Consider the following 24,658-nt stretch of genomic DNA (forward strand, 5'->3'; position numbering starts at 1 on the left):
CTATCTATCTAGAGCCGAGGTGGCGCAGTGGGTAGAGTGCAGTACTGCAGGCCACTTCAGCTGACTATTATCTGCAGTTCAGCGGTTCTAATCTCACCGGCTGAAGGTTGATTCAGCTTTCCATCCTTCCGAGGTGGGTGAAATGAGGACCCAGACTGTGGGGGCGATAGGCTGACTCTGTAAACCCCTTAGAGAGGACTGAAAGCCCTATGAAGCGGTATAGAAGTCTAACTGCTATTGCTATCTTATTTTTCATATTTTTGTTTCCAAAGACAATCATTTGCTTCAAAACTCTGAATCCTGATCTGTTACAGCCCAGCCTTGAAACTTGGATTTTGGATTTTTACTTTATTTGTATGCCACCCTTTTCCCTGAGGGGACTCAGGGCGGCTCACAATTCAGGGGGAGGGAAGGACAAAACAAGTTACATACATGAAGACAATACATTGTTAAAAAGCGCAACAGTCATACTATTCGGGTGGGGTTGAAGTCTTTAGCCCCAGGCCTGTCGGGATAGCCAGGTTTTAAGGGCTATGCGGAAGGTCTGGAGGGTGGTGAGGGTACGAATCTCCACGGGGAGTTCGTTCCAGAGGGTCAGAGCAGCCACCGAGAAGGCTCTCCTCCGGGTAGTTGCCAGTCGACATTGACCGGCTGATGGAATTCGGAGGAGGCCTAATCTGTGGGATCTTATTGGCCTAGTGGAGGTAATTGGCAGTAGGCGGTCTCTCAAACTTTTGGCTGGAAAGCATGGGTTCCATCAGAAATCATCTGAATTTTATTTGAGTGGTTTTCAACAAAATAATCTCGTTGTCTTTGATGAAAGAAAGCTTGGCTTTCCAAGGAAATCTCGTCGTAACGCATCAAATGCAATCTATTCTGGGTACACCTTTGGGAAGTATTCTGGATTTTTTCATCCTTGATATCATTCCCCAGCCACATAAGTTTACACAAATTATATGAGGGCGGGGGGAGGAAGCCCCAGTAATAATCTAACAATCTTTGGAGAAAAGGAAGCACCTCCGGTGAAGATTAGCGAAGCTATTAAAACCTAAGAAGGACATTATTCTAAGGTCCCTCTTTCGTAATCATTATATATAGACAAACAAGCATCTGCTTTTAATATTTTTTGTCCCAGTGACCAACTTTTTAATTTGCAGTTTCACATCTTAAGTTCTGCTTGTACCAAACAACTTTTAAAAGCAGTCCACAAGTTGTCATTCAATGCTCTTTTTATTTACTTTTTGTCTACCTTTTAAAAGGTGGCTCAGTGGCTAAGGCACTGAGCTTGTCGATCAGAAAGGTCGGAAGTTCAGCGGTTCGAATCCCTAGCACCGTGTAACGGAGTGAGCTCCCGTGACTTGTCCCAGCTTCTGCCAGCCTAGCAGTTGGAAAGCACGTAAAAAATGCAAGTAGAAAAATAGGAACCACCTTTGGTGGGAAGGTAACAGTGTTCTATGCATCTTTGGCATTGAGTCATGCCGGCCACATGACCACGGAGACGTCTTCGGACAGCGCTGGCTCTTCGGCTTTGAAACAGAGATGAGCACCGCCCCCTAGAGTCAGGAACGACTAGCGCGTATGTGCGAGGGGAACCTTTACCTTTATCTACATTTTATCTTAATTTGATCAACAAACTGTCCCTACCCTTTCATGGGCCAAAGTCTCATCTATCTCTTGCTTTGTCCTTGAGTCAGGGCTGATGGTCAGTTTGCATCCTGGCTCAAGAATGTTGCCAACATTCACCCAAATCTAAGAAGAGAGTCTTTTTAAGGCCGTCTTCCTTCCCCTCTTTCAGAAGGCGGTATCATAAAAGCACAAGGCAATTAGCTTCTTGCTCCAGAGTGATGGCTCGGTTTACGATGGCATGTCCATCGTTACAAAACAATGAGATGAGAATTGCACCATAAACCCACAACATCTACTAGGATAAACGGAAGTGTTCAACTCAACAGAAATCCTTCTTACTGATTTATCCATAGATCACTTTAATGACTGGATCAATTAGCTGATGGACCACAACTAATGACATTAATTGATTCAAATCCAGTTGGCCATCCTGGTAAATCCAATGGTTTGACTCTCTTGAAAACTAACTAACTAACTCTCTCTCTCTCTCTCTCTCTCTCTCTCTCTCTCTCTCTCTCTCTCTCTCTCTCTCTCTCTCTCCTCTGCAAATAGAAGATAGAACATAGCACAATAGACTTGAAGGGACCTTGAAGATCTTCTAGTCCAACCTCCTGCTTGAGCAGGAGACCCAACACCATTTCAGATAAATGGAAAAGCCTCCACTGATGGAGCACCCACCACTTCCGAAGGCAACTTCTGTTCCATTGGTCGATTGCTCTCACTGTTGTAGTAGCGTTGCTTAGTGTATCATTAGTGCATTGATCTCCTGCTGTCATTTCTTATTTAGTATTTTCACATCAGTCCTTGAACTTTAAATCTCATAGACAGTTTCTGGATTTCCACATATCGACTCATCTTTTTGGGCTCAGGATTGGCACGACCTGCTCAGTCTCCAAAGATCCATGTAGAATTCTGAAGCATTTTGTCCTTTTTTCTTCCTTTGGAAATATGAACTGGGCATCACCAAAAGTTTGGGGGTTTTTTGAGCTCGGTTGGGCATCACCAAAGGTTTGGTGCTGTCTGATCTGGGTTGTTTTCTTGCAGATGTTTCAACTAGGTAACATCATGAGTGATAGAAGGGAGCGGATTTTATAGAGAGGAGGAGGAGGAAGAAGAAGAGGAGGAGGAGGAGAGAAGGAGAAGGGCTATGGGTCCTTGGTGCTCTCTGAGCTTGGTGGTTTTCTTGCAGGCATTTCATGACCCAACTAGGTAACTTCATCAGTGCTAGAATGGAGAGGGATTTGTGGTGGTGGTGCTGGTAAAGGAGGAGGAGGAGGAGGAGGAGGAGGAGGAGAACTGTGGGGCCCTTGGTGCTCTCTGAGGTTTTCTTGCAGACTTTTCATTACCCAAATAGATAGTCTCATCAGTTTTCTCACAGATCAAGCCCTGTTCCCTCCTAGCACGGATGATGCTACCTAGTTGAGTGGTGAAACATCTGCAAGAAAACAGCCGAGCTCAGAGAGCACCAAGGACCCCACAGTTCACCTCTGAGCTGCAAACATTCTCTTCTATATGTTTTTTTTTAATTGATCAGTTTCAATTCGAATTTAAAACTGTCGTGTGTTAAAGAATAAAAGCGGTATCCAGAGCAGAAGCAGCTGGAGACGTTTTTACAAGGAAAGCACCAAGAACCTTTTGCTACGAAAAGAGGAAATCTGTGCATTTGAATCAGATATTTCATCAGCCTTTGAGAAGGAGCAATCCCCGGTGACGGTAGCTACAATTATAGCTGTCACTTGTAAACATCTTTACTTTTTATTCCCTCCATGTCTTCCCAACTGAGCATGTTAATTAACAACTTGCATCACCTTTTGGTATCTGAAACTAAGAGAGCTAAACACATCCTAAAAAAACAGAAGGGAAGCCTCTGGAGAGTCTCTTGTCTTTGATTCCCCCCCCCTTTCTTCCTGGCATTATTCCCCCCCCCCCCAAAAAAAAAGGGCTGTTTCTTTTAGCCTGGAGATTTGGAAAGCTTTCGTTGGTATTTTTTTTAAAAAAATAATCTTTATTGGTTATACATTTTTTTTTAAAAAATAAGACATACAAATACAACTTTAAACATACAACCCTCCCTCCCGCCCGCAGTGACAATCATTCACAGCCCAACTTTTTTTTTCTTCCTTCCTCATTGTTTAGTCTCTAACCAGCATCTTCTCGTTACAAAGTTCAGCGATCTATTACAATACCCATGTTCACTTTTAGTTCCCGTTGTTAACAACTGCTATTTAACTTTCCCCCGTTTTAAGACCCTGCTGTTCTCCTTGTCGCCCACAGATACCATAGGTTCCAGCTAAGATAATGTTCCGTTTCTCCTTTGCCCCTCAGCCAACCCATCATTCTGTCCATTTCTGCGCACTCATAAATCTTTTTAATTATGGCGCCTTCCGATGGTATGGTAGTAGATTTCCAAAATTGCGCATAGGTTATTCTTGCGGCCACAATTATATGTAGGCTCAAATGCCATATAGATTTACTCATGTTTTCTGGTTTTATGCTTAGTAAAAAAAACAATACCATTTTGTAGTAGCTTTTCATATAAATATTTGTGAATGACTATTTGGCGTGAGATTTTAGCGCAGGATGTTGTCCCTGTAAGTCAGTGTTTCTCAACCTTGGCAACTTGAAGATGTCCGGACCTCAACTCCCAGAATTCCCCAGCCAGCATTCGCTGGCTGGGGAATTCTGGGAGTTGAAGTCCGGACATCTTCAAGTTGCCAAGGTTGAGAAACACTGCTGTAAGTGAAATGATACTGCTTCCACCCCTGACACGAGATAAAAGGGATCCGAGATTGGATTAGGTGATTAATTCGCTGTTTATCTTAGCAACTTGGCTTCGGGGTTACAGTTGAAAGAGACATGGATGAAAAATTGACTTCGTCCCCATCCACATGTTCTCCATTCCTGCTGTATTTGTGGGGACATTGGTGCTGTTTCCCTGCAGACATTGCATTACCCAACTAGGGAACATCGTCAGTGCTAGGAGGGAGTGGGGATCGCTCTCATTTTGTATACTATAGTGGCTTGCTATGTCAGGTTTATAAGGGACGCATTGGCTCCGTGGCTAAGACACTGAGCTTGTCGATCAGAAAGGTCGTCAGTTCGGTGGTTCGAATCCCTAGCACCGCGTAATGGAGGGAGCTCCCGTGACTTATCCCAACTTCAGCCAACTTAGCTGTTCGAAAACGCGTAAAAAATGCAAGTAGAAAAAATAGGGAACACCTTTGGTGGGAGGGTAACAGCGTTCCGTGAGCCTTCAGTGTTTAGTCATGCCAGCCACATGACCACTGAGATGTCTTCAGACAGCGCTGGCTCTTCGGCTTTGAAATGGAGAGGAGCACCGCCCCCTAGAGTCGGGAACGAATACATATGTGCGAGGGGAACCTTTACCTTTATATCAGGGTTGATGGGAATGTTAGCCTTGGCTAGCCTGTTGTTGTACTGCTAGTGTGTTTGTAGCTCGGGTAGTTTCTTGATTATTTTCTTCTGGATAGTTGGTCAAGTATTAAACTTGGTCTTAATCTCTGCTCATCTGGGTGTTGATTGCTGCTCAGGAGATGTTTTGGTCTTCTTTTTGTTTCCTTTTTAGCTTTTTTGGTGGTCTCTTTTCAATGGCATGTAGATGTTGTTTACCTCTACGTGCCTGTTGATGGCGAATCTGTCTGAATGCCAGGCTACCAGATTTCCCATCGCTGAGAACTTACATTCTGATTTTCACCCGCAGATATACCATCATTCTTCTGAATGCCATATACACATCTCCCTGTTGATATGTGCTGTTCCCATTTCGCAGCCTACCCAACCCAATTGTGTCTTGTCCTAACTCAATAAGCGTTCATATTTTTTCCCCCCCTCAATGCAGAACCATCACCCTAGAGAACCAGCTGGTCATTCTTGCAACATTGCCAACTGATGCCGGGAAGTACTACGTCCAGGTGGTGAATGAAAAGAACGGAGAGAACAAGACGAGTCCGTTGATTTACCTGAACGTCACAAGTGAGTAGCCAAAATTTTGACAAAGACAGCACAACACAGAAGCAATTTATTTATTTACTTAGTCCATGGGTGTTAGAGTTTCCAGGGTTAGAAACCCTGCTTTAGAGGCGCCTTCCAACATAAGGAGAAAGGATATATATATATATATGTATGTATTTATGTATGTGTATGTGTGTGTATGTATATATATATATGTATGTATGTGTGTGTATGTATATATATAAATATAAATAAAATTGGGGCTTACCAGGGGTTGTGACACTAAATATATACCTTCTTCCCTGGCTTCAGCTGATAAGGAGGAGAACTTGTGGCTTAATGGCTAAGACATTTGCCTAAGATGTAATGTAGCACAGGTTCGAATCCCAGTAGGGGTATGGCTAGCTGATGAGAGCTAAATAGCTTGAAATAGATCTATACTAGTCTCCCTTTATTTATTTATCAGCACAAATATAACACATAAAGTTTATATATATTTATTCTGTCCACCAGGCAGGATTTCTGCTGTATAATTGGACTGCTTGGCGAGAAGCACTAATATTTCATTGCCTGAAATGATTGTTTTGCTCCAGTGATTGCAAGTGTATGTATGTATGTGTGTGTGTGTGTGTGTGTATGTATGTATATACACATATACATACATACACACACACACACACATACATACATATATACATACATACATAAATACACCTCTGACAATGGTGTCATATGAACCTATCTCATAAAATAATAGAAAGAACTCCGAGGGGAGAATTTATATAAAAACTTTTCTCTCTCTTCTGCTCATGTTATCTAATGAGGAGTCACAGGCTAAGAAGCCAGATCTGGGAATCTATTACTGTAAAGTTTTTTGCTCCAACTTGCTTGCTATACCTGTTAAAATAGCCTTGGTAATTGCTTTACCCAGTTGTTTTTTTAAAAAAATTTTTTGCATACATTCTGACGTGTAACCTCTCTGTAACTTTTTTTTTTCCGTTTTTCTTTCTTTCTCTTTTTTTTTCCCCTGGCTACCCAAGAAAAGCCGCTATACTTAGAATTTAATGACACTCATTTATAAAACAGGCTTTAATGGTCTGTATTACATAACCACTAATGCACTCTGCAGCTCATTTTCTGATCTTAATTAACATTGGGGAACAGTCGGTTTATGGCCACGGGAATAAAGCATTTGCAGTGCTCCATGGGGGGGGGGTGTTGCATGCTGGGTGGGGGGCTTAGAAAAGGAAAAGTTTCCTAAGAGTTGCAGAATTCACAGATGTGGCTGAAAAGTTTTTTTTTTTTTAATTAAAAACTGGCCAGTGCGAGATGCCCACATTGGGGTGCCAGGCTGAGCCAAGCCTAGAGTTGGGGCTCTCACCTCACAATCAGGGGGTTTGTGAGTTCGAACCTAGGTAGAGGCAGATGTAGGGTCTCCTGCTTGGGCAGGGGATTGGACTAGAATCAGTGTTTCCCAACCTTGGCCACTTGAAGATATCCGGACTTCAACTCCCAGAATTCCCCAGCCAGCATTCGCTGGCTGGGGAATTCTGGGAGTTGAAGTCCGGACATCTTCAAGTGGCCAAGGTTGGGAAACACTGGACTAGATGACCTGCAGGGACCCTTCCAACTCTGTCAATCTGTAAAACCCCTACAGAAGGCCAAGAGGGTGGATGGACCCCTCATTGTACATGATCCTTCTCAACCTCTTTTTCAAACCATACCAATTGACATCTGTGACCGCCTTGGGTGGCCCACCGTTCCCATCCTTGAAATATATGTTCGGGCAAAGAAATAATTCCTTCCATCTGACCCCAACCTCACCATCCCTCCCCCCCGCCCCCTCCTCGTTTAATTTCAACGATGGCACTATTGTACTGACCACACCACGCCTGGATGTTTTGCTTATTAATGTTCTCGGGTTTAATTGATTTACGAAACCAGCTTTGGGCCTGCCAGATGCTGGGGCTCATCCGCAGTAAAAGCCGTAATTTAAAGTAAGTTAAATTTCTCCACCATGAAAAAACGGCAGCAGGAGGAAATGTTTAAATATCAATACCATAAAAGTAACAAATGACAGTCAAGAGAGACATACGGTATTTAACTGCTTTGGAAGTCTTTTTCCTCCCGAAGCCAACTGGAGGGGAGGGGGCTTTGGAAAGCAATTGGGAGGAAGGTTCAAGCCTAAACTTGTTGTGTAGGCACAAGAGGGCGAGGTCTGACCCCCTCCCGCCCCTCGAGCCTTAGCTGGTCTTTCCCAGGCAAAGGCTGATGGTCTAGAGAGATTCCTGTATTATAGGCAGAGAACAATAACTACCCTGTTTTTCCAAAAATAAGACCTCCCCAGATAATAATAGCAATAGCAATAGCAGTTAGACTTATATACCGCTTCAAAGCCCTCTCTAAGCGGTTTACAGAGTCAGCATATTGCCCCCAACAACAATCCGGCTCCTCATTTCACCCACCTCGGAAGGATGGAAGGCTGAGTCAACCCTGAGCCGGTGAGATTTGAACAGCCGAACTGCAGAACTGTAGTCAGCTGAAGTAGCCTGCAGTGCTGCATTTAACCACTGCACCACCTCAGCTCAGCCCAGTCAGGCTTTTGAACGCATGTGCTAAAATAAGCCCTCCCCTGAAAATAAGCCCTCCCTGAAAATATTGCAACACAGCAGCAGCCATGGGGTGACCAAGCTCGCCACCTCCTGCACCTTAAAAATAATAAGACCTCCCCGAAAATAAAGCCAAGTGCTTATTTTGGGAGTCAAAAGAAAATATCACCCTGTCTGATTTTCAGGAGAACATGGTAGATTTGTGGGTCCGGTTGTTTGTGCCTGACAAGGGATGCCAAAGTCATCCAAGTGAATTGATGAGTCACTACCACACCCTGGGGAACACACTCTTTTCCCCACATCCTCAAGATTTTGAAACTCAGCATCTTAACCAGGGGTGTCAAACTCGATTTCATTGAGGGCCTCGTCAAGGTTGTGTTTGACCACGGAGGGTGGGGGGGCATGGCCAGAGTGGGTGTGGCCAGCTCGACGTCACTTGTATCAGGGGCGCCTGTGATGTCCTGGGTTCTATGCCAGGGAAAATGGGCTCCCAAGCTCCGTTTTCACCTGCCACAGTCTCCTGCAATCTTCTGCCAGCAAAAACGGGCTCCTAACTCCGTTTTCACCTGCCACAGTCTCCTGCAATCTTCTGCCAGCAGAAATGGGCTCCCAAGCTCCATTTTTGGCTGCCACAGCATCATGCAATCTTCTGCCAGCGAAAACAGGCTCCCAAGCCCCGTTACTTTCTGGCAGAAGCACTGTGGGCTGGTCCTTCACTTTTTTTAGGGCGGTCCCACGAGCCAGATCTCAGTACTCCACGGGCTGGATCTGGCCCCCGGGCTCTTGAGTTTTACACACACACAGACCCTGATCTTAATGTTTCTTCTTCCTTTGTTAATTGAGAGTCAAAGGAAAGGAATTCAAGAACTGTTCCTAAACCATTCTGAGTTGGATCAACAGTGACCTGAAGATCAGTGGTCATTCTGATCTCTTTTAAACCAAGTGAATTACTTTTCAAGCTGTTTACGACACAACCCTGTAGATCTCTCTCTTCAAACAGTTCATTAAAAAAACCAACACACACACACACACACACACACACACAGACCAAGAGTCTAACTTGAGCAAATAACTAAAAGGCAAGTTTGAAATGGATGGCCATCAATAATCTCTTTTGGCAGCAAGTTGGTTTTTTGCTACTCTGCTAATTGGTGATGCCATTTCAGGCTTCACTGTAAGGAATGAGTGACATCTGGCAGATTATTAATAAAGTAAATTTTCTCTGCCACAATTCACAACGGTAGGAGGCACGTGCTTCCCCTCCCCCCACACATTTAGATGACTTATTTTTCTCCTCCTCCGTGCAGACTTTTTAGAAAAAAAATATGATGGATGAAAGTTTTCAAAGTCTGTTCAACCAGGAACTCTGAGAAGTCAATAGATAACATAGACAATTGTTTAAGGGAAATAAATAATTCCCCAAGCATTGCAAAGAAAGGAAACCAGGGGTGAAGTTCAGCAGGTTCTGGAGAATTGGTAGCGGAAATTTTGAGTAGTTCGGAGAACCGGCAAGTACCACCTGTGGCTGGCCCCAGAGCGGGGAGGGAATGGGGATTTTGCAGTATCCTTCCCCTGGAGTGGGGAGGGAATGGGGATTTTGCAGTATCCTTCCCCTCGAGTGGGGAGGGAATGGAGATTTTGCAGTATCCTTCCCCTGGAGTGGGGAGGGAATGGAGATTTTGCAGTATCCTTCCCCTGGAGTGGGGAGGGAATGGAGATTTTACAGTATCCTTCCCCTGGAGTGGGGAGGGAATGGGGATTTTGCAGTATCCTTCCCCTGGAGTGGGGAGGGAATGGAGATTTTACAGTATCCTTCCCCTGGAGTGGGGAGGGAATGGGGATTTTGCAGTTTCCTTCCCCTGGAGTGGGGAGGGAATGGGGATTTTGCAGTATCCTTCCCCCTGGAGTGGAGGATTTTGCAGTATCCTTCCCCTGGAGTGGGGAGGGAATGGGGATTTTGCAGTTTCCTTCCCCTGCAGTGGGGAGGGAATGGGGATTTTACAGTATCCTTCCCCTGGAGTGGGGAGGGAATGTGGATTTTGCAGCATCCTTCCCCCTGGAGTGGAGGATTTTGCAGTATCCTTCCCCTGGAGTGGGGAGGGAATGGAGATTTTGCAGTATCCTTCCCCCGGAGTGGGGAGGGAATGGAGATTTTGCAGTATCCTTCCCCTGGAGTGGGGAGGGAATGGGGATTTTGCAGTTTCCTTCCCCTGCAGTGGGGAGGGAATGGGGATTTTACAGTATCCTTCCCCTGGAGTGGGGAGGGAATGGGGATTTTGCAGTATCCTTCCCCTGGAGTGTGGAGGGAATGGGGATTTTGCAGTATCTTTCCCCTGGAGTGTGGAGGGAATGGGGATTTTGCAGTATCCTTCCCCTGGAGTGTGGAGGGAATGGGGATTTTGCAGTATCCTTCCCCTGCCACGCCCACCAAGCCACGCCCACAGAAGCGGTAGTAAAAAAAAAGGATTTCACCACTGAAAGAAATCATTGTCTTGCTGATAATATGAAAGTAGTGAAAGGAATAAAATTACACCCTTGGTTTGGTCGACTTGCAATTAATTTTCAATATAAGGCTATCACTTTGCTCTGAGTCTTCATCTCAGGGCAGGAAGAGGTCTGGCATTTATAATAAACAGCTCTTTCATCAAACGTCATTAGCAATTAATTTATTCCTCAATCCTCACGCAAGCTTTCTAACAACAGGGCATTGTCCACATTGACTGCCGTACCAGTTTATGAGATTCACCCCCCGGGCTAACAATTTTTCTCATTGTGCTGCACTTCTACATATGGATTATGCCTCTGTAGATTTAATTATGCTAAATAAATATGTAGGTATGATAAATCTGTGCAAGGAGGGGGGAAAAAACATTTTCAAAAAAAATTCACATGCTTCCTCATTGAACGCGTCTCTCTGGTTGACAGGATTAAAAATGGATGTGGGCCTCCTACTTATAGAGCTGCGATTTGAACTTGATAGGCTGATAATTTCCTTTTTTTCTTCTTTTTTTCCACCTGATGTCTCGATTGTCACAGGATTCACTTTCGTTGAGCCAGGAAACAAGATGGCCTGTTAAAAATAGGAGGTTGCCCCTGAAAATAACCGAGTTATATTGTGGTTCATCAACACTTCATGCACAAAACCCGCTTGGGGAGGAGGGGGAAAAAAACACACCACATTCTAAATGTTAATTAACAAAAAGAAGCACTAGGACCCATTTCTATCCGTGGGATGGCAGCCAATAAAGGCGCCGAGTTAAATCATAGCCCGGATTTTTAAAAGTGGGGAATATTAAAGCAGTATATTCAGTGGAACTGCCTGGATGTTAACGTGGATTTGCTGTTTAGGATGCAGAGTATGGATAAAAGTTGCATAAAATTGGGGAAAGCATATCAAAGATCTGACCTTAACCCTTGTGTATGGAGATTCTCCGTCATCCAAGTCATGTTTGTCTCAAAGGTGCTTTTTTCCCCCAAGAGGCAACTGGATTTTCTGGTTTTATTTTGAAGATGTTTCGCTTCTCATTCAAAAAGCTTCTTCAACTCTGACCGGAGGATAAGGAATAGAAGGATTCATTTTTTTAAAATTTTATTTTATCAATTTCATATATACATTCACAATTATATGATCTCATAACTGTTATTAATAATATGTATTTATAACAATTTTTCCCTACTGTTGACAATATACTTGAAGATTGCTTTTTTATCATCCCATAGTTCCATCTTATCTTACAACGGTCCTACTTCTTCTTCCCTCCCTCCCTCTTTCCTTCCCTCGTTTCTTCTCTCCTACTCCCCTTCCTTCCCTCCCTCCTTCTTCCCTCCTTCCTTCCCTCCTTTCTTTTCTCCTTCTCTCCTTCCTTTCCCCCTTCCTTTCCTCCTTCCTTCCCCCTTCCTTCTCTCCTACATTCCCTCCTTCCTTCCCTCCTTCCTTCCCTCCTTTCTTCTCTCCTTCCTTCCCTCCTTCCTTCCCTCCTTCCTTCCCTCCTTTCTTCTCTCCTTCCTTCCCTCCTTCCTTCCCTCCTTCCTTCCCTCCCTCCTTCCCTCCCTCCTTCCTACCCCCCTTTCTTCTCTTTCTTCTCTCCTTCCTTCCTTAGAATGGAAGGATTCATATTCCTTGCAAACAGCTGGTCATTTGCATCCTTTCAGAGGGTCGTTGAGGCCACTTAGAGGTTTGTCTGTGTCTTCAGGGTCACCTAAGTTGTGCAGATGAGTCAGAGGTGGGTTCCTACCGGTTCGCACCGGTTTAGTAGAACCGGTTCGTCAAATCTACCGAACCGGTTAGAAGAGGTTCCACCAGTGGACCCGGAAAGCAGGCCACACCTACAGAAGAGGCTCCAAAGTTTTTTGAAACCCACCACTGAGATGAGTATAGCACAGCTCCACAACACCGGCCTTTTAACAGTTCCAAGAAGGCTCCACATCCATTTGCACCACTCAGGTGACCTTAAGGACACTGATAAATCTCCAAGTGGCCTCAAGGACCCTCTAAAAGGATGCAAATGACCCACTGCAAGGAGTATAAATCCTTCCATTCCCCACCATCCAGTCAAATCAGAAGAAGCTTCTTGGATGAGAAGCGAAACATCTTCAAAAGAAAACAAGGAAGTCGAGTAGCCTCTTCACAAAAGCACCTTTGGGAGAACTACCAGTATTGCATGAGGTGGCGAGGTGGCGCCGAGGTGGCACAGTGGTTAAATGTAGCACTGCAGGCTACTTCAGCTGACTGCAGTTCTGCAGTTCGGCTGTTCAAATCTCACCGGCTCAGGGTTGACTCAGCCTTCCATCCTTCCGAGGTGGGTAAAATGAGAACCCGGATTGTTGTTGGGGGTGATATGCTGACTCTATAAACCGCTTAGAGAGGGCTGAAACCCCTTTGAAGCGGTATATAAGTCTAACTGCTATTGCTATTGCTATGATTTTTTTTTGAATTCCAGGTGAATCAATTGCAGAGAAAGTAAAAGCACAGAAGACCCCCCCCCCCCGATTCACTCCTTGCTTCCCTTTTCATGGATTACTTTGGCTAAAATGAAATGAATCCTTAAACTTCATGTTCTCTCTCTCTCTCTCTCATCTAAGACGAAACCATGGCCCACCGAGAAGTTGAGAGAGGACCAGGATTCCCCCCCCCCCCCCGCAATGTGACACAGCTTTGATTCCCTCACCGAACATAATATGCAGAGCAAAATCAATCTTGCGAGTTATGCCCTGTTTAAATCCATCTGTGGAATAATAACGTTTCATTCCCCCCCCCTCCCCACTTTCTTGATAACCTTTAAAGTTTCTTCCTGTCAAACAAAATTCTGGAGGGGTGGAAAAAAAAATCTGCAGCAATTTGTTCTTTCCGCAGCTCACATCAAGCAGAGGAATATCTGCTTTCTGCTCCAGCGATCCTTCAATATTCCTTTGTCATCCAGAAAGCTAATTTCAAGTAGCCGAACAAGTGTTTTGGAGCTAAGCTAGATCTGTATGGATAATATCTGGTAAAATGCAATTCAACGCTGTACTTGCTGCTCTCTTGACAAAGGAGTATTTCATGCTGCCTCTGAACTTCAAAGGAGGCTAATATACATACACCTGAAGAAAAGAGAGTGAAGAGGAAATAAAAGGAGTTCTTTTGTTTAATTATTTCAAGATTTGGAAATGTGGCGGGGGGGGAAGAGAGGAATACAGCTAGGTCAACTCTGCATGTGACTCTTTATCCATCTGGCCTCGCTTAGCTATGTGGTGATGTTCTCTTCGCAGAGTATTACGTAAAATCGATCAGAGATCATGTTTTCAAGTGTTGAACAAGAAAAAGGAAGCTATTGTTCTTTATGTTGTGGAAAATGTAGAGTAGCTCTTGTAGGCTCTTCAGACGGAGATGTTTGCGTCGTTTGTGAATTGGAATGGCACTGCTCCAAAAGAAGAAACAATTTGCAGCTCAGGTGGAACCGTGGGGTCCTTGGTGCTCTCTGAGCTTGGCGGTTTTCTTGCAGATGTTTCATGACCAAACTAGGTAATGTCATCAGTGGGAGGAGGAGGAGGAGGAGGAGGAGGAGGAGGAGGAGGAGGAGGAGGAGGAGGAGGAGGAGGAGGATGGCTGTGGGGTCCTTGGTGCTCTCTGAGCTTGGCGGTTTTCTTGCAGATGTTTCATGACCAAACTAGGTAATGTCATCAGTGTGAGGAGGAGGAGGAGAAGGAGGAGGAGGAGGAGGAGGAGGAGGAGGGAGGAGGAGGAGGAGGAGGAGGATGGCTGTGGGGTCCTTGGTGCTCTCTGAGCTTGGCGGTTTTCTTGCAGATGTTTCATGACCAAACTAGGTAATGTCATCAGTGTGAGGAGGAGGAGGAGGAGGAGGAGGAGGAGGAGGAGGAGGAGGAGGAGGAGGAGGAGGAGGATGGCTGTGGGGTCCTTGGTGCTCTCTGAGTTTGGCGGTTTTCTTGCAGATGTTTCATGACCAAACTAGGTAATGTCATCAGTGGGAGGAGGAGGAGGAGGAGGAGGAGGAGGAGGAGGAGGAGGAGGAGGAACGGTGGGGTCCTTGGTGTTCTCGGTGCTTGGCTGTTTTCTTGCAGACGTTTCATTACCCAACTAGGGAACATCATCCTTGCTAGAAGGGAATGGAATTTGCAGGGGAGAGGAGGAGGACTGTGAGGTCCTTGGTGTTTCCTGAGTTTGATGGTTTTCTTGGCAGACGTTTCATAAACAAACTAGGTAATGTCTTCAGTGCTAGAAGGAGGAGGAGGAAGAGGAGGAGAGGAGGAGGAGGGGATGAACAACTGTGGGTCCTCGGTGCTCTCTGAGCTTGGTGGTTTCCTTGCAGATGTTTCATGACCAAACTAGGTAATGTCATCAGTGGGAGGAGGAGGAGGGGGGGGAGGGGGGGGAGGGAGGGGGAGGAATAACTGTGGAGTCCTCGGTGCTCTCTGAACTTGGTGGTTTCTTGCAGACATTTCATTACCCAACCAGGTAACATTATTAGTGTTAGAAGCGGGTGGATTTGTGGGAAGGAGGAGGAAAGGGGTCAGGAGGAGCAAGAGGAGGGCTGTGGAGTCCTTAGTGCTCTCTGAGCTTGGTGGTTTTATGGAAAGACATTTCATAACCCATCCAGGTAACATTATCACCGCACTAATAATGTAACTCAGTTGGGTAATGAAACATCTGTTATTAATTAACAGAGACTACAAATTCTTTTTGCACAAAGCAATGCTAGGTATTTTTTTTTCTCCCAATTGTTTGCATCCAGACTATTATTATGTCATATTAACTAAACAAACAAACAAAATGATTTGAGGATGTTTTGTAAAGTTGACTTCAAGAAATCAGCATTTAAAAGCATGATTTGTAAATACCATATGCAGCATTTATGTCGAATGTGGACATATTGCTGTTTTCCTGCACTGTAGAAACCAACTGGGACTCCTTTCTAAGCCCTTTATTTATATCTGGCACATGGAATTAATCTTTCTCAATCTCTAATCGCTTTTGTTATTGCATTCATTGGAAAGATTGGTTTCTGCTCTCTTGTTGCTGTGCCCGGAATTGAGACGTTGTGGTTAAGAGCTTCTCGGGAGCCAAAGAAGGAAAAGGCAAAAATTGAATTTACCCGGAAATTATTAATTATTTTATAAAACATGACACACATCAATTAGACTGGCCGCCTGGGGAATTCCGTTCTGAATTTTAAAAAACATAATTGCTATATGCGAGCATCTGTGCGTATATGTGTTTGTGTATTTGTGTGGGTGTGTGCGTGTTTGCTGATGCTGGATCTTTTTAATGTAGAGATGAAGAAAGAAGAAAAAAAATGATTTACTAATGGTAGTAGAACATTCACTAATGGCAAACAAACGGAGAATTGGAAGGTTGAGTTGGATTAACTCATTTTCAGGATAAGGCAAAGGTTCCCCTCGAACATATGTGCTAGCCGTTCCTGACTCTAGGGGGCTGTGCTCATCTCTGTTTCAAAGCCGAAGAGCCAGTGCTGTCCGAAGACATCTCCGTGGTCATGTGGCTGGCATGACTAAAGGCCAAAGGCGCACGGAACGCTGTTCCCTTCCCACCAAAGGTGGTTCCTATTTTTCTACTTGCATTTTTTACGTGCTTTCCAACTGCTAAGTTGGCAGAAGCTGGGACACGTCACGGGAGCTCACTCCGATACGCGGCGCTAGGGATTCGAACCACCAAACTGCTGACCTTTCTGATCGACAAGCTTAGCGTCTTAGCCACCGAGCCACCGCGTCCCTCTCATTTTCAGGGTAGAAAGTAAAACATTTTGTTGAATTCTGAAATGCAGATTAGCGTTTCTCTATCTGACGATGACCTGTTCGTACTGCAGCTGCCACGGTTTCCCGATCATTTTTGCAACAACCTTATGGAGAAATGCATAGTTATCTCTCATTTTCTCTCCATAGCTCTGGCGGTAGTTTATATGCTGCATGAGCGTTGAATGCCCTCAAATTATCATGGACGGAAAGGGACGGCCCAAAGGTTCAACAGCCGTCATAACAGCTTCGCTTGGGCTATGGAAAGCTGGCTGGCTTAGGCAGAAGCATCATTTCATATTTTGCCTAGCCAAGAGGCCCGTCTTCTTTCGGCTGACATCAAACCCAGATTTTAATGAAAACTGACATTTGTCGGTGCAGACAGCCGGATTATAAAAATAACGTCGGCTACTGTGAGGCTCTCAATAAAATTACTGCAGTTGCTAGACTAGCTACAAGGCCATAGTTAAAGGTTAACAATCCCAAGTAATAGATGGCATTTATTCTATTATCAAGCCAGAAATTTCATTAAAACTCGAGCCGTCATGTCCCACCGAGACTATTTTCTTAGGCAGCTAGATGGCTAACCACAAATAATAACCGTAATCAAGAAGCTGTCAGTTTCTCCCAATGCTAGCAGCCTACCTTAGCATATATAAACTGGAATTATTTGAAGGGCTCCTTATGAGTTAGCCTTCTCTTTTCGTCAAAAATCATGTCAATTGGGGGTTTCCCCAGAGAAACAGAGAGTAGGTTTAGTGAAAGACAAACATGTTGCCTGTCTCTGTTTTCGTGATGAGTGCAAGAAAAATAATAATCTGTAACTGCATTTGTGCTTATATAAAAATAATGCGGAATGTAGAATCCTCCCTCCCTCCTCCCAAATGATGAGACCACCTAGATCAATACAGTCTAACTGATGATTATTCCTAATTCCTAATGATCCTTTGCCTTTGGCCTAATCCCAGCACCTTCCTGACTTGCCTACCTGTTAGCATCCTACCTGTCAACAACTACTTCAGCTTCAACCTCAATAATACTTGGGCAAACCATAGATACAAACTCAAGGTAATAGTAGCAATAGCAGTTAGACTTATATACCGCTTCATAGGGCTTTCAGCCCTCTCTAAGCGGTTTACAGAGTCGGCATATCGCCCCCCACAGTCTGGGTCCTCATTTCACCCACCTCGGAAGGATGGAAGGCTGAGTCAACCTTTGAGCCGGTGAGATTAGAACCGCTGAACTGCAGATAACAGTCAGCTGAAGTGGCCTGCAGTACTGCATCCTAACCACTGCGCCACCTCGGCTCCAAGGTAAACCGCTCCAAACTTGACTGCAGAAAATACGACTTCAGCAACAGTCAATGCCTGGAAATGGAGTCTACCTGACTCCGTTGTTATATCCTCAAAACCCCATAATTTTAACCTAAAACTGTCTACTGTTGACCTCACCCCATTCCTAAGAGGTCTCTAAGGGGCTTTTATAAGCACACCAGCATGCCTACTGCCCCAGTCCTATTGTCTCCATTTATTCGTACCCATTTCCTGTGTTCTTATTCATGTTTATACTTATGCCTGTTATCTTTTACATGTTTGACAAACTAAACTAAATAAAAATCAACAAATAAATAAAAATACCAGAAGGCAACTGGACTTTCTTGGGGTTTTTTTCCCTTGAAAATGTTTTGCTTCTCATCCAAGAAGCTCCTTCAGTTCTTCTTCATCCAAGAAGCTCCTTCAGTTCTTCTTCATCCAAAACCCTCAGTTCAGTTCTTCTCATCCAAGAAGCTCCTTCAATTCTTCTTCATCCAAGAAGCTCCTTCAGTTCTTTGTCATCCAAAAGCTTCACTTCAGTTCAGTTCTTCTCATCCAAGAAGCTCCTTCAGTTCTTCTTCATCCAAAAACCTCAGTTCAGTTCTCATCCAAGAAGCTCCTTCAGTTCTTTGTCATCCAAAAGCTTCACTTTAGTTCAGTTCTTCTCATCCAAGAAGCTCCTTCAGTTCTTCTTCATCCAAAAACCTCAGTTCAGTTCTCATCCAAGAAGCTCCTTCAGTTCTTTGTCATCCAAAAGCTTCACTTCAGTTCAGTTCTTCTCATCCAAGAAGCTCCTTCAGTTCTTTGTCATCCAAAAGCTTCACTTCAGTTCAGTTCTTCTCATCCAAGAAGCTCCTTCAGTTCTTCTTCATCCAAAAACCTCAGTTCAGTTCTTCTTATCCAAGAAGCTCCTTCAGTTCTTCTTCATCCAAAACCCTCAGTTCAGTTCTCATCCAAGAAGCTCCTTCAGTTCTTCTTCATCCAAAAACCTCAGTTCAGTTCTCATCCAAGAAGCTCCTTCAGTTCTTTGTCATCCAAAAGCTTCACTTTAGTTCAGTTCTTCTCATCCAAGAAGCTCCTTCAGTTCTTCTTCATCCAAAAACCTCAGTTCAGTTCTCATCCAAGAAGCTCCTTCAGTTCTTTGTCATCCAAAAGCTTCACTTTAGTTCAGTTCTTCTCATCCAAGAAGCTCCTTCAGTTCTTCTTCATCCAAAAACCTCAGTTCAGTTCTCATCCAAGAAGCTCCTTCAGTTCTTTGTCATCCAAAAGCTTCACTTTAGTTCAGTTCTTCTCATCCAAGAAGCTCCTTCAGTTCTTCTTCATCCAAAAACCTCAGTTCAGTTCTCATCCAAGAAGCTCCTTCAGTTCTTTGTCATCCAAAAGCTTCACTTCAGTTCAGTTCTTCTCATCCAAGAAGCTCCTTCAGTTCTTCTTCATCCAAAAACCTCAGTTCAGTTCTCATCCAAGAAGCTCCTTCAGTTCTTTGTCATCCAAAAGCTTCACTTCAGTTCAGTTCTTCTCATCCAAGAAGCTCCTTCAGTTCTTTGTCATCCAAAAGCTTCACTTCAGTTCAGTTCTTCTCATCCAAGAAGCTCCTTCAGTTCTTCTTCATCCAAAAACCTCAGTTCAGTTCTTCTTATCCAAGAAGCTCCTTCAGTTCTTCTTCATCCAAAACCCTCAGTTCAGTTCTCATCCAAGAAGCTCCTTCAGTTCTTCTTCATCCAAAAACCTCAGTTCAGTTCTCATCCAAGAAGCTCCTTCAGTTCTTTGTCATCCAAAAGCTTCACTTTAGTTCAGTTCTTCTCATCCAAGAAGCTCCTTCAGTTCTTCTTCATCCAAAAACCTCAGTTCAGTTCTCATCCAAGAAGCTCCTTCAGTTCTTTGTCATCCAAAAGCTTCACTTCAGTTCAGTTCTTCTCATCCAAGAAGCTCCTTCAGTTCTTCTTCATCCAAAAACCTCAGTTCAGTTCTTCTCATCCAAGAAGCTCCTTCAATTCTTCTTCATCCAAGAAGCTTCTTCACTTCTGAAGAAGCTCCTTGGATGAGAAGCGAAATGTTTTCAAGGGAAAAAAACCCCCAATAAAGTCCATTTGCCTTTTGGAAAAGCACCTTTGGTGCAACCATGAACTGGATGATGGAGAATCTTCACAGATGTTTGACTTGGCTTTACTTAAACCATTTCCACTTTCCATGCTTTATTTTTAAAGCATTGAATCACCACTGTTCCTAGAGAAAGACCTGTCAGGAGTGAAACACCAGGGCCACCTTGATGCTTCCATTAAAATGTTTTATTGCTGAAAGCCTACACACAGGAATCTTCTCAACTGATGTCAACACCTTCTTAGAGTTAGATAAGGACCAATGGCACTCAAAGAGTTGGGCTTAGTTCACTTGTGACTTTGCAGGGATTCTGGGCTGATCTCTCTTTTCACTCCATCTCCAGGTTCTGCCACTCCTTTCACCTACAAAGCGAATTGCCCGTATCCTATTTATCTGCTCAATGCAGCCTTCAAATGTTTCCCATTAATTTCTTCAGGATGCAGGCAGGAGATGTTTCAGGGCCCTTCAGAGCCTCTGTAATGCCTTCCATATAGCAACAGGAATTATGTTGATGAATGGAGGTCATTTCCCCTATGTCATCTGCGTACAAATTGTTTTAAATCAAATCCGTTCTAAAAAAAAACATCACTCCCTTTTTTTTCTTCACATGTCCATTATTTGCTTAGTAAAGGTCTTTGCCATCCCACAAGGCGGAAGCATTTGATGTGAGCTCAAATTTCCCATTAAGAAAACGAGGGTGTCTAGTCCTCAAGACAGCTGTTTTTATTTTCCAACGTAAACATATGTATACAGTTTTTTCTTTTGGCAACCTCTTAAGACGTTAAACAAACAGAAGAGGAAGGGTTGTGTAATATTAATCACGTAATTAATAATTAATAATAGTCCCTAGGCGAGGGATGCAACATCGCTATGAGAATTTCAACAGAAGAAAATGCTTATCGTTTTCAAACGAAATTGTGGTTCCCCTGTAGAGTTCTAGCAAATGGACAAATTCCCCGGATTGATTGGATGATCAGAATTAATATTTTACAGGAGATGTACATGCTGTTGGTTGCTAAAACGTCTCCACTGATTAGCTCTCAGGGAAAAGCATATCGGGAGCAAATATTGTCTCTGAATGGGAAACAGTGGCTCAGTGGCTAAGATCATGAGCTTGTCAATCAGAAAGGTCAGCAGTTCGGTGGTTTGAAATCCCTAGCGCCGCATAACGGAGTGAGCCCCCATTACTTCTCCCAGCTTTTGCCAACCTAGCAGTTCAAAAGCATGTTAAAAAATGCAAGTAGAAAAATAGGAACCACCTTTAGATAACAGCGTTCCGTACACTTTCTCTGTTTAGTCATGCCAGCCACATGATCACGGAGACGTCTTCGGACAGCGCTGGCTCTTCAGCTTTGAAACGGAGATGAGCACCGCCCCCTAGAGTCAGGAACAACTAGCACATATGTGCGAGGGGAACCTTTACTTTTATTGTCTCTGAGCATCCCACTGAATAACAGAAAATACATCTACTTCATGACCCAACGAAGATGGAGAAACCCTAAACTTTTAATCGTCCCCCATTTCCTGCATTTTCAAACTGCTTGGTGGGTAGCACCATGGTGAGAAAAGATGAATTAAGCAATTCAGTTTAGTCTAAGTACCTAGAAGATATGGAATCCCGTTTCCTTTCCTTTCCCAAATATTACGGACAAGGAGAGTTTAACTTGACCAGTCCTTAAAAATCCTCGAAGAAGGGGATTGCCGTACAAGATCTAGTTATGACAAGACAACGTAATTTCCTGGCAGTTCATTTCAAGGCAGTGTTTCTCAACCTTGGTGGCTTTAAGATGGGTGGACCTCAACTCCCAGAATTCCCCAGCCAGTTGAGGGTTGAGGTCCACCCATCTTAAAGCCACCAAGGTTGAGAAACACTGTTCTAAGGCATCCACCAGCTCGCCTTCTTCCACCAACGTTCATTAGATGTTCTTCTGGAAGAGGGTCCTTAAATTAAGCTTCATGTCTGCTTCAGGTGAAATGGCAGGTAAGCCCTTCTCCAGATGCAGTCTTGTTTCTCGCGTGGGGCACTCAATTTAATTTAATTTAATTAATTATCAAAATTTATATGCCGCCCAATCCCGAAGGACCCACCTGGAAAAGCAGAAAGAACGAAGAGCAGGGTGGAAAATGATGGATTTTCAAATGCTGCGACTCGGGCCCAGGCAGGTTTATCTTGAGTATCACAACGAGTGACATTTTCATAGCTCTTGCAGCAGGTAATTAGTAGTGAACGATTTCAATTGCAAATACTATTTTCAAGGTGATCGGAGAGGTTAAATGGAATTTTTCGGAGGGAAATGAAAGGGTCTAGAAAAATGACAAAACACACACGTTATAAATCAAGGGCAGAAATTCAGATGTTGAATTTTTTTTTTTTTTATTCCCTTCCTGGAGTTTACTGACTTTCTGTCTTGAAAACCTTGATATACCAGCCTGGGTCTTCATTTCCCAAGGAGAGCCATCTCTCTTGTTGTTGGCTTTCCCCCCCTCTTCTTACTGAAGTTTTTGGCCATGGAATACGAAATAAATTGCTTATTTAGGTGCAGGTTGCTTGTGACTGCCAAGATCCTGACAGAAAGTAGAGATGGATTATCTCCAGGTTTAAGAGAAGACTGCAAAAAAAATGTAATCTCTCCAAATCAAAGCATATGCATATATATATATTGTCTATTTATTATAGAAACTTTCATTTCACAGCAAGTGAGTGAGCGAGACTCATACATCTTGGTAGAGACGTTGATATTGATACGTTCCTTGTAAACACACATCTTGCATCTGTCTGGTGCCGCTTTCGGTTGTTGGCATTGACTGTGTACAGTGCTTGCGGAGGGAGGGAGAAAGAAAATCCATGTGAGACAATGGCCATTCTTGTATATTAGTTTTAGATAATGAATTGGCTCCCAACAACTTCGAGTTAGAACTGCTGGTGTATTTTGATCAATGCAGCAATCTCAACTAAAGATCAAACGGCTTCCATGAAGAAAGCATTTTAATAGCCATGTGACAATTCAACCAGCAAATTATCCACATGCCTGACTGTAATGAAGTTGGGTATAGCCACAAGTGCCTCTCTTCAGCTATAAAGCTGATCAAGTTCTTACTTAGTTACAGATTCAGATTTAATTTATTTGTATGCCACCCTTCTCCGGGAGGGACTCAGGGCGGCGAACAACTCAAAAGGGGAAAGGGGATACAAACACAATACATATAATTAAAATACACAAGAGTCATACGGCCATACAAGTCGAGAGGGGAGGGGAACTCATCAACCCCAGGCCTGCCGGCACAGCCAGGTTTTGACGGCTTTCCGGAAGGCCTGGAGAGGGGTGAGGGTCCGAATCTCCGCGGGGAGTTCATTCCAAAGGGCCGGAGCTGCAACAGAGAAGGCCCTCCCCCGGGTAGTAGCCAGATGGCATTGGCTGGTAGACGGAAGCCGGAGGAGGCCGACCCTGTGAGATCTAACGGGTCTGTGGGAGGTAATTGGCAGAAGGCGGTCTCTCAGAACGGAGAGAACGGAGCTGGAAAGGACCTTAGAGGTCTTCTAGTCCAAACCCCTGCAGGAGACCCTATACTATTTCAGACAAGTGACTGCCCAGTCTCTTCTTCTTAAAAACTTCCACCCACAACTTCTAAAGGCAATTTCTGTCCCACTGGTTCAGAGGTGAAGTCTGCTACCGGTTCGGTGAGGCTGCTACTGAGCACGCACTTTGCGCGCATCTGCAGCACTAAAAAAAAGGAACATTTTGAAAGCAGGAAATCCGATGATTCTAGCTAATATAAATCGTGCATCACAGCTGATCGTCGGAAATACCAGTTTGCCAACCGGTAGCATTTTTTTTTTTTACTCCTAGTTCGGGCAAACCAGTCCAAACTGGTTGCATTTCACCCCTGCACTGGTTACTTGTTCATTCTCTTAGGAAGTCCCTCCTTAATCCCAGGTTGCTTGTCTCCTTGATTAGTTTCCATCCATTGTTTCTTGTTTTGGTTTCTGGTGCTTCGGAAAATAAGGTGACACCCCCCCCCCCTCTTCTATGTGGCAAGCCGTCAAATACTGGAACAAAATAGCTAATAGAGCCGAGGTGGCGCAGTGGTTAGGGTGCAGTACTGCAGGCCACTTCAGCTGACTGTTATCTGCAGTTCAGCGGTTCTAATCTCACCGGCTCAAGGTTGACTCAGCCTTCCATCCTTCCGAGGTGGGTGAAATGAGGACCCAGACTGTTGGGGGCGATATGCTGACTCTGTAAACTGCTTAGAGAGGGCTGAAAGCCCTATGAAGCGGTATATAAGTCTAACTGCTATTGCTATTGCTATTGGTTGTCTCTTGGACAATCAATGATTATTTATCTTAACGGATATGACTTGCCTTTCTAAGGAAGTGTCTGGTAGGGTAGGATGACCAGAAGCTCATCCAGAACTTGGTGAAAAGGTGTTGAGATCAAATTAGCCTCTCTCCAGAATTGAGGTATGGTGATATTTTTTCCTAATCGCATCCTCACACTGACTCTGCGATCTTGGAAATGATTCCTGACAACATTTAGCAGGTCATATTTTGGGTAGTCTCTGTGATCGTATAACCCATCCGTTGATGAGAGCGCCAAGAAGGATTGCTCCCTCAGCAGTTCTGCTTCCTCCGAAAGGAGATTATCAATGAGCCCACATAAACGCATTGGCTTCCGATTGCTAATGTAAGGAGACATATTAAAATGTTCTTTTTATGCATTTAATTTAGTCATCCTTTTGTGATGTTGGGAGCGGAAGGCCTTGAAGAGCACAAAATGCAAACGAGAATCATTG

The 24,658-nt window shown here is 44.1% G+C and overlaps 1 protein-coding gene across 1 annotated transcript in view; it reads left to right on the top strand.

The window, feature by feature from the left end:
• The window catches only part of SDK1 (sidekick cell adhesion molecule 1), a 501,088-nt gene that overhangs the window by 186,173 nt on the left and 290,257 nt on the right, over positions 1 to 24,658 (top strand). Inside the window, 1 exon segment of the mRNA XM_087729082.1 lies at positions 5,486 to 5,619. Coding sequence (XP_087585208.1) covers positions 5,486 to 5,619 — 134 coding nt within the window.

Source organism: Thamnophis sirtalis, unplaced genomic scaffold (genome assembly GCF_051295495.1).
Source record: "Thamnophis sirtalis isolate CommonGarterSnake01/CBP01778 unplaced genomic scaffold, rThaSir2_p1.2 scaffold_14, whole genome shotgun sequence".
Classification (NCBI taxonomy): Eukaryota; Metazoa; Chordata; class Lepidosauria; order Squamata; family Natricidae; genus Thamnophis; species Thamnophis sirtalis.